At 35.8% G+C, this 10,345-nt stretch overlaps 1 protein-coding gene across 9 annotated transcripts in view; it reads left to right on the forward strand.

Annotated features, from left to right (window-relative positions):
• The window catches only part of TC2N (tandem C2 domains, nuclear), a 46,929-nt gene extending 38,052 nt beyond the window's left edge, over positions 1-8,877 (forward strand). For all 9 annotated transcript variants that reach the window (XM_067027882.1, XM_059056078.2, XM_067027881.1 and 6 more), the window contains 3 exons: positions 753-867; positions 3,696-3,895; positions 5,918-8,877. In XM_067027882.1, coding sequence (XP_066883983.1) covers positions 753-867; positions 3,696-3,895; positions 5,918-6,028 — 426 coding nt within the window. In that variant the 3' untranslated portion in view covers positions 6,029-8,877. The remainder of the gene's footprint in view (positions 1-752; positions 868-3,695; positions 3,896-5,917) is intronic.
• Positions 8,878-10,345: the final 1,468 nt, after the last annotated feature.

Genomic DNA, 10,345 nt, shown 5'->3' on the forward strand with positions numbered 1-10,345 from the left:
CATATATAATATTTTTATCACATTTCATACATTCTGAAAAAATAATTCAAATGACTACATTTAAGTCTTTTGAAAATATGCTCTCTTGGTGTTTATTTCACTGACATTTTCTCTAGTAAAGCTGTTTAGGAATTTAATTTTTTTTTATAAATTTATTTATTTTTGGCTCTGTTGGGTCTTTGTTGCTGCACGTGGGCTTTCTCTAGTTGCGGTGAGCTGGGGCTACTCTTTGTTGCGGTGCATGGGCTTCTCATTGCGGTGGCTTCTCTTGCTGCACAGCATGCGCTCTAGGCACACGGGCTTCAGTAGTTGTGGCACGAGGGCTCTAGAATGCAGGCTCAGTAGTTGTGGTGCACGGGCTTAGTTGCTCCGCGGCATGTGGGGTCTTCCTGGACCAGGGCTCAAACCCGTGTCCCCTGCATTGGCAGGTGGATTCTTTCTTAACCACTGTACCACCAGGGAAGCCCTAATTTTTTTTTTTTTTTTTAATTTGGATTGTCTTTTGGTCTCCCTGATTTTGAAGGATCAGTATGTATGTGTAACTTATTATCAGAATTTATGAAAGTCAGTAAGTACCTCATATTGACAGAATCCATGACATTTATCTTAACCTTCTCTTATAACACTTAGCTTTGTGTGTCAGTAAAAAGCAGTGCTTTCAAAATTTCTAACCTTAGCGCTTTATTATTGAATTTTTAAAATATGCCAAAACTTTATTCTTGACTAGCAAATGACATGCTTTTAATATGCAGGTTTGCCATGCAGAACTTGAACTGGGGACTTGTTTTCAAGCGGTAAATAGCAGAATTCAGTTACAAATCCTTGAGGCTCAATACCTTCCAAGCTCATCAACACCCCTGACTTTGAGTAAGTATGTCAAAGTGGTTCAAAGTGGAATCTTCAGAAAATATTTGTAAAAGGTAGTTTTTTCCTGCGTTTCTTAGAGTGAAGATTAAAATCTTAGTTACTTTTGTTAGTTAACTTACATACTTACCTTTTAACTTAAAATTACTTTATTGGATTTCAAATTACTAGCCACTGTGTCTACCTTAATCCACTGGTCTCTTGATTCTTACCCAATTGTGACCTTCTCGCATTTGATATTATTCTTTATTTAACTCATTAGTTAATATAGGTTGAGTGTCCAGAAGACTGTCAGCTATATTTCACCAGCCTGGATAATTTATCCTCTCTGTAGGTCTTTCCCCTTTTTGGATACTCTGCTAACTAGAAACTTAAATTTTTTAAAAAACTGAAAATATCAGACACAAACCTCAAAATACTTTATTGCCTGTGCCTTTGAGCACAGCCAGGGATTCTGATATTTTGGTTGTCTAGGGCTGGTTCACATGGCTGCTGCTGGAGTGAGAGGTTTGAGGTCAGTCCTACTAAAGTGCTGAGAGTAGGACTAAGAGTGTTCCTCTTTCCTACTAGAAGAAGAGAAAATATCAGGAGGTAGGTAGAAGCAATGGATGTCCACTGTAACTACAAAGACTGAAAATAAATACAATGGAGCACAGTTCAAGAAGCTAGAAAAACAACAGCAAACACAAAGGAAAGTAGAAGTAGAAATTAAAGCTAAAGTTGAAGTTGATAAATATGGGGACAACAAAAAAACACAAAATCAATAAAACCAAAAGATTTTTCTTTGAAAAGAATATTAAAATAGACAAACCTATAGTAGGCTGGATCAAGCAAAAAATAAAGAAAACATAGACAAGGAAGAGGATATAATTTCAACTTTGAATCTCAGAAGATACTCAAAAATAAATAAGAGGGCTACGCTGGTGGCACAGTGGTTAAGAATCCGCCTGCCAGTGCAGGGGACCCAGGTTCGAGCCCTGGTCCGGGAAGATCCCGCATGCCATGGAGCAGCTAAGTTCGTGCACCACAACTACTGAGCCCGTGCTCTAGAGCCTGCAAGCCACAACTACTGAGCCCGTGTGCCACAACTACTGAAGCCCACGCACCTAGAGCACATGCTCTGCAATAAGAGAAGCCACCACAATGAGAAGCCCACACACCACAACGAAGAGTAGCCCCCGCTCACTGCATCTAGAGAAAGCCCACGCACAGCAATGAAGACCCAACACAGCCAAAAGTAAATAAATAAATAAATTTATAAAAATAAATAAATACAGAAGACAATACCAATTATAACTATGCCAATTCATTTGAACAGCTATATAAAATAAATGATTATCTAAGGAAAAAAACTGTTGAAATTCACTCCAGAAGAGGGAGGAATCAATAGAACAATAACCATGTAAAAGTAGTTAAAGAACTGCCTCTAATAAAAGCAGAGGCCAACATGATTTTACTGGCAGATCCTACCAAACTTTCAAGGAACATATAATTCCTATTCTATATAAGCTGTTCCACAGCATGAAAAAAAGATGGAAAAAGTAACTTTATGAGGTTAGCATATTCTTGCTATCAAAACAGGAAGGACAGCATACACAAAAAATAGCTATAGACTACCATCACTTATGTAGATAGCTGGAAAAATCATAAAATAAAAAGCAAGTAAAGTCCAAGTTGGCATTAAAAGAATAAGTTAAATTACCAAGACTATATAGGGTTAATTCTAGGAAACAAGGACAAAACAGTGCAATTTATTACATTAACAGGTATCTTCCTTTAATCAAAACTGCTAATTAAGATTACCAGTGATCTCCATTTTATAAATAATGGTCAGCCTCAGTTCTTACTTTGTGGCTTCCTCCTTTCTGGAAACTCTCTCTTTACTTTCTTGCTGTATGGCACCCCCAGCTCTATACCATCACTTCTCAAATTAGTCAGACTGCACTTTTTGCTCGAGTTGTAAGCACCATATGTCAGACTGGGGAGCAGGCTTAGGTGAAAAACTGTATAAGCCTGAATTTTACTTAGTGCAGTTCTCATCTTTTAAGAGTTGACTCTCCTCTAGTTTCTTTATGCTTTTGGTCAATGTTTAGCATCTTGAACAGTTGTTTTTAATACTTTCCCCAGAGTTTATAATTGTCATCTATGAGAGGTTAGTCTGTAAAAGCTATTCTACCATTACTGGAAGCTCTACATCTCAAATTTATTTAAAGAATAGGTTTTCTCTAGTGGGCATATGTTTAACTTCTGGAGTCTCAAGCAAAGAATTTTACCTATATAAATTTGTGCAATAAATTCCTCCAACTCTCCAAAGAGTTGGCACCTCTCTTTTTTTTTTGCGGTATGCAGGCCTCTCACTGCTGTGGCCTCCCCCACCACGGAGTACAGGCTCTGGACACGCAGGCACAGTGGCCATGGCTCACGGGCCCAGCCGCTCCGCGGCATGTGGGATCCCCTCGGACCGGAGCACGAACCCACTTCCCCTGCATCGGCAGGTGGACTCCCAACCGCTGCGCCACTAGGGAATCCCGGCACCTCTCTTTTATATAATCCTTTTCAATGTGTACTCCTTTGCTGCTGATTGTTATTTATGTCTGCAGTTCCAGTCTTTAAGGGCATCCAGGTTAGAGGAAGATTAAATTCATTTAAGGTTAGAGTAGTTACTTATAAATTATGATAATAATTACAACATTTACTAGAGATATTTTGTTATGGCAGTAGCTCATCAGATCTTTAAAAGTAGCTTATTGATATTTTTATGACAATATATGGATATATTTCTTTATATGACATTTAAAATTTTTTATTTAACAAAATTTCTTATTCTTTAGGTTTTTTTGTGAAGGTGGCAATGTTTAGCTCGGGAGAGTTGATTTATAAGAAGAAGACACGCTTATTGAAGGCCTCCAATGGAAGAGTAAAGTGGGGAGAGACTATGATTTTTCCACTTATACAAAATGAAAAAGAAATTATTTTTCTCATTAAGCTTTACAGTCGAAGCTCTGTAGGAAGAAGACACTTTGTGGGGCAGGTTAGTAGGAAGTTTTTATCTCATGTTCTTTCCTTGCACTTTTCTATGCATTTAAATAGTTGGTTAACAAAGGGAATACAGGATAATATTGAGGTTGAATTGAGTAAAATTGTTCATCATAAATTAAAATTCAGTGTCGCCACAAAAATCAAATCTTGTCAGACTTTCTGCTTTAATATAAAAATAGTTGGAATTTCTGAGCAGTCAGGCTTCTTATCTTAAAATAAGTTTTCTCCTGAGCTTTTCAACTTTAAAATCAGTAAGGAAGATCAGTTTTTCAGTACTCCTGACTCGTTACTTCTGAAGGAGGGAACACTAAGTATTTCAATCATATTTCTTAAGGCTTACTTAAGGTATCCAACTTACTTTATTCTGTGTCATGTTCAATTTAATGTTTAACTCTGTATGCTATTAGCTGAATTGTGTTAGATTTGAATTCCTAAAAAACATTGATTTTAACAGTGGTTGTGATATTATTTAGTCAGTATGGTCATCTGGATTAATCTGTTGAAAAATTCATAGTAATTTGTATAAGACAACATAACACTTGCTTACTTGCCAGTCCTACAGGAACTTGTTTCCTTTTGTAGTTCTTTCTTTACTCTAAATGAGTTACTGGTAGCTGTCCAGTATCTTTTATCTTAATTACAATTGTTTGACTCACATTTAAATTCCAAAATCTGTATTATTAGTTTAAAGGCTTCTACTTGACAACAAGATGTTATTAGCAGTCTACCTGAAATCTTTAAATTATATGTGACTTTTCAAAGATTGATACTAACTCTGATTCACTTCATATATTTCACCTAAAATATTTGTCAAAAATACTATAGTTTTGTTGTTCTTCATCTGTTTGTACTTGGAAAAGAGTTTGAACTCGAGACCTAGTATAACTAGCATACTTTTCAAAGTCGTGAGGCCTATAAAATGAATTCAGTTAAAGTTTTTGCATATTGTCAAGCCTCAACTACCATGTATGAATGGAATAGATTTACCTGACAAATGATTTTCAGGATAACTTTTTTGGTGGTTCCACTTTCTCAGTTGAGATTTTAGTTAAGAATAATAATTCTGGGAGGTTCCTGTTAGCCATCTGTTCCCTCTGGCTCCTCTGGTAGCCTCAGGAGCCACCATGGTGGGGCAGGCACATGTGGAATCAAGGTCTCCCACTCCTCTATCCGTCAAAGCACTCTTATGTTATCTGTTTCATGTGTTGGGGTATTTTGTAAGATTTTATTTGAAGGAAAAGTTCTTCAGGCCAAGAAATTTAGAGAAAAAAGTTTGAAAACCAAACCTTTTTGGAGTGCCCTCCTCCAATTTTTTTATTTAAAAGAATTAGAAACTGAGTCGCAAAGAAGTTAACTCCAAAGTAACAGCATTTGTTAGTGCTGTAGCTGAGTTAAGGATTCAGGTTGTTTTGTTTCCTTGTTCACCTTGTCTCCGTGATACATAACATACAATGTGATATCTTGTATTTGCAAAATGCTTTACAGTTTTCCCAAGTTCATTCACATCTGTTATCTAAAGTTACATAAGTGATAGGTTCAATGAAATAGTTTGCTATGAAGAATGACTATTAGATTTCAATTAAATTTAGTTTTATTTAATGTAAAAGGTGCTTAAAATGCACATTCCTTACCAATCAATTTAAATCATGATTAGTCTCAATCTTTACAAAAATGTTTTTGAGTGGTTGGGATCAATTTTAAGTTGAGCTCCTAGATTTATTGAAAAAGAAAGAATACTAATAACTGTTTTGGAGGAAGTGATTTTGTAATATCTCATATTGAACTTTTAAATTGAATTGAGTCATATAAAATAGTCTTCAATGACTAAGTAGGTTAAGTGTTTTAACATCAAGTTTCAAAGAGAGAAATCAAACTTTTGGAAAAATGGAAAGGTGTTTAGTTGAAAATATGTAAACCAAACGTCCAGCTGTCTTTCATTAGTAAGAGTAATTAATGGTTTGAATTCAGTTACCATTATTGTGTTGAGTTAAATGAGTGTACTGTTCCTTTACAGATTTGGATAAGTGAAGACAGTAATAACATTGAAGCAGCGAACCAGTGGAAAGAGACAGTTACAAATCCAGAAAAGGTTGTTATCAAGTGGCACAAATTAAATCCATCTTGAAGACCCTGCACATTAATTTGGTGACAAACTTGACATTCTTTTAGAAGACTTACGATTTCAATTTGCTACCAATTTGAAGAGACAGATCAGTACATTTATCAATTTATTTATGGAGGCCATTATTATAGTATATAATGGATCTGATAGAAAATCAAACTTGGTAAAAAATGGGATGAATTTTACCAGATATCCAAAGTAAAGGAAATGCTTTAAAACTGGCCAAAATAGACAATAAAATAAATGGATAGTATTACTGGGGCAACTAAATAAATTATAAAGTCAATGGGAATATAAATCATAGATAGTTGCTGCTATATTATGTTTATAGGCTTTTTAAAGTTTTACGTAGAAATTCAAAATCCACTATATCAAGTCTCTGTTAGTACTAGACTTTACCACTATTTCAGTGCTTGTCAAGATTGATTAGCTCTTAACTCTACTGTTTAACCCCTCGTTACATATTTTCCCTCAGAAAGCAAAAATGAATTGAACCACTTCAACTCTTCTCATTTGGGGAAAGTTTGTGGCCTGTGTTTATCATTACTTACCCTTAAGTCATCACATTGCCACTTAGTAAACTATTTTTCTCTAAGAAACTTCAGATATAGAAAACTACATTTTGGCAAGAATAAAAATACCAGAAGGTTGAAGTTTAATTGGAAACGCAGTGTACACACATTTTGCTATGTTTCCTCCTTCACATCCTCTTTGTTTTAATTGGAGTTGAAATAAGGTTATCATCCATATGGCCCATCCTAATTAGCAGAATTAAATGAGCTTAAATAGCAAATTTAATATTTTATAATAATCACTTCCTTGTTTTTAGTTTTTTAAATCTAAATTGCTTGTTCTATAATCCACAACATTAAAATATGTTCCTGTATTTTAAAACTGGCCATACATGATAACATTATGTAGCAAATAAATATTTTCTGTTGTAGTTTCTCTCGGGTACTCATTACAACTCAGTATGTAGGGATAATTTCAGTTTAGTTGGTCAGACAAGCTATGACCAAAAAGCACAGTTGTTTAGAGAAACCAATAACACCATCGCTGATCTTGGAAAGTAGTGACTTTATTTTTGCTAATGGGTAAAACTAAGTGCTTCATCTTCCATTTTTCTTTTTCTCTTACCTTGTACCACACATGCCAAGAGATAGATAGTGATATTTTAGGCCACAAGTATACTTTGCTGTAATTTAAGCATGCCTTTTTCGTTTCTTGTTCTGTGTATCTCATTAAGATTTTCCCAAATAAACACTAATTCCCCTTTTCCTAGGTGCCACCTCCTCAAGCTACAAAATGTACATACTTTACATGCCCTTTGCTTCTGGTGCCTAGAGTTTATGGTATACCGGGGATGTTGACAGGTACTCTCTGACACTGCATTTTGAAATAATTTTTTTTTTTTTAGATTTGTGAAAAATGGCATATTAGTACTCACATGGACTTTCAAGAGAAAAATCACCTTTTGTGGTGGTATTTTGAATCTTTGAGACAAATGGCAACTATTTTAAAAGATTTTTAAAAAATAGACTTTGTTTTTTAGAGCAGTTTTAGGTTCACAGCAAAATTGAGAGGAAGGTACAGAGAGTTCCCACATACCATCTACCCGCGCGTTTATACAGTCTCTCCCACTATCAACACCTTGCACCATAGTAGTACATTTGTTAAAATCACTGACCCTTCATTGATGCATCGTCACACAAAGTCCATAGTTTGTATTAGGGTTCACTTTTTATGTTGTACATTCTGTGAGTTTTGACAAATACATAAATGACCTGTATCCACCACTCATATCATACAGAGTAGTTTCACTGCCCTACAAATCCTCTGCAAACACAACCATTTTAATAGCTACCAAAGAAGGAAGTGTACTGGCTTTTAGATAAGTAACAGAATTTATTGTTTTAAAAAATCTAGAATTTTATTAGAGCAGTATTTTTGTGTTCTAGTAACGCTTTCAATTCCTAAATTTATTATAAGTAGTCATGTATTTAATGCAATTTCTAATTATTTAATTTTCAATAAGTTTACAATATGTGTGTAATGTATAATTTGAAGGAAAGGTATGACTTCTTGGTTTCTTGTATGCCTTAGAATCCTAGGTAAATAAAAAAATTAAAAGAAAACCTTTTTATTTAAAAGACTTCAGTTAGAGAAGTGTTGACAACTAAGATCCCAGATATTTTAATTAGTATTTACTTAAGCCTTTTTCAGATGAAGAGGTATTGAATACAGGTGATATTCTTATTGTTTCCTTAATAGCTACTCATGAGAAAAACATTAGAAACTGGTAATAAAAAATGAGATACTATGCAAAAAAATCACTTCTCTTTGTACTTACTTGGCATTTCTTGACCTTTACCCACTTATAACAATGAGAGAGAACCAAAATGATACTTGGTAACCAGAGAAAGCCATGGAGAATTCACAGTGATAGCTGATAGTTTGCACAGTGCTAATCCCTAACAGTGTATTTATTTATAAGTCTTCAGATTCATACAATTAAATAGCTGCAGTCCATATCAAAACTTAACATCTCTGTTTGGCTTTTGTTTGGTTTTGTATGATTTTTTAGCAGAACTAGAGAACTTGCCACTGAAGTATATCAGGTAAGCTCTTATCAGACTGTTCAGAGGAAACCGGTGGGATTTTGACGTAAGTTACATAATTGTGGTCTGAAAATAACCTAAACTGATCTTCTGTTTGAATACAGTTATGTGAATTTCTCTGATACTAATGTACAGAAACTATATTTCCCAACAAAAATTTCCACTGTTTGTTCAGTCAAATAATTGTTTCTGTATGAAGGATTTCAGAAATTTGCAATAAATTTCAACTCTTTATGTTATGGCAGTAATGGATATTTCAAAGCTGTATGTTTACTTTTGTTGTTTGATAGGGTGTATTGAAGGAAGTTCCAGATAAAACGTCTATATCTACAGTAGCTGTGAGAATGTTCACAGATGACCCTCGAAAAACATGGGGCTTAGGGGTACCACCCCCCACGCCGTTGAAACTTGAGTATAACTTTACATTTGGCCCCCTGTGGTTCTGAATTCACAGATTCGACTAACCTTGCATTATGTGGTACTGGAGAATGTACTCACTGAAAAAAATCTGCACGTAAGTGGACCTGTGCAGTTCAGACCTGTGTTGTTCAAGGGTCAACTGTATTAGGGTTTCCAGAGAAATGGCACCAATAGAAGATAGGTAGGGAGGGAGATACAAGTTTTCTTTTAATTATGAGGAATTGGCTTATGTTTATGGAAGCTGAGAAATACAATCTGCCATGCAATCTGGAGACCCAGGAAAGCCAGTGGTATAATTCAGTCCAAGTCCACAGGCTTGAGAACCAGAGGAACCAATAGCATAAATCCCAGTCTGAGGTCAGAAGAAGATGAGATGAGAAGTCCCAGCTCAAGCAGTGAGGCAGGGAAAAAAAAAAAAGGGCAAATCCTCTTTCCTCTGCCTTTTGTTGTTTTCAGGCCCTCAACAGATTAAAAGATGCCCACTCGCATTGATGCAAGGGCTAATCTCATCCGGAAATACCCTCACAGACACACCCAGAAATAATGTTTAATCTGGGCACCCTGGCCAATCCAGCTGACACATAAAATTAACTGTGGCAGATACCTCCTAGTGTTCTTCTGGTATGTTAGTTGTAATTCTTGTTCAACAATAAATTTCAAATGCTTGAAGTTCTGGCCGAAACACTGAGAAAAGAGTTATGAAAAGTGGATATATATGAAGTACTTGTCCATTTTGGAATACAGATTTAAGACTTAAAAAGGTGTTAAAGAGTGTTGACCTGAAATAGACTGTGTTGACTGAAAAAAAAAATACACAACATAAAAGTTGAGAATTATGTTTTATTCAGCGGTTTTCTGAGGATTTCAAGCCCAGAAGACAGCCTCTCAGATAGTTCTGAGGGACTGCCCCAAAGAGGTAAGGGAGGAGCCAGGGTGTATAGGGGTTGTTGCAGCGAAGACCAGGTAGTCAGGACATCAAAAGTCTACCATTAACCAAAGAAAACCAGGCATCTCAAGGAGTTTAGTACTTTTCTGTGTGTGGGAAGACACAAGAGTCTGGGCTCATTGAATTCATTCCTCTGATGTGCACCTCAGCTCTCTGGGGCCAGTATCCTGTGCTTTCCCATCCTGAGTTGTCTCCGGGTGCACCGTTGTGGGTGCAGCCCGTTTGTCTCTGTCCTGAGTTCCCTCAGGGCTCACTGTCTGGGGCAGCTTGATGGCAGTGTCCTTTGTTTACTGATACGACAAAACAACATTTTTTATTCAAAACTGCCAGATATTT

Source organism: Kogia breviceps, chromosome 3 (assembly GCF_026419965.1).
Source record: "Kogia breviceps isolate mKogBre1 chromosome 3, mKogBre1 haplotype 1, whole genome shotgun sequence".
In the NCBI taxonomy this organism is placed as follows: domain Eukaryota; kingdom Metazoa; phylum Chordata; class Mammalia; order Artiodactyla; family Physeteridae; genus Kogia; species Kogia breviceps.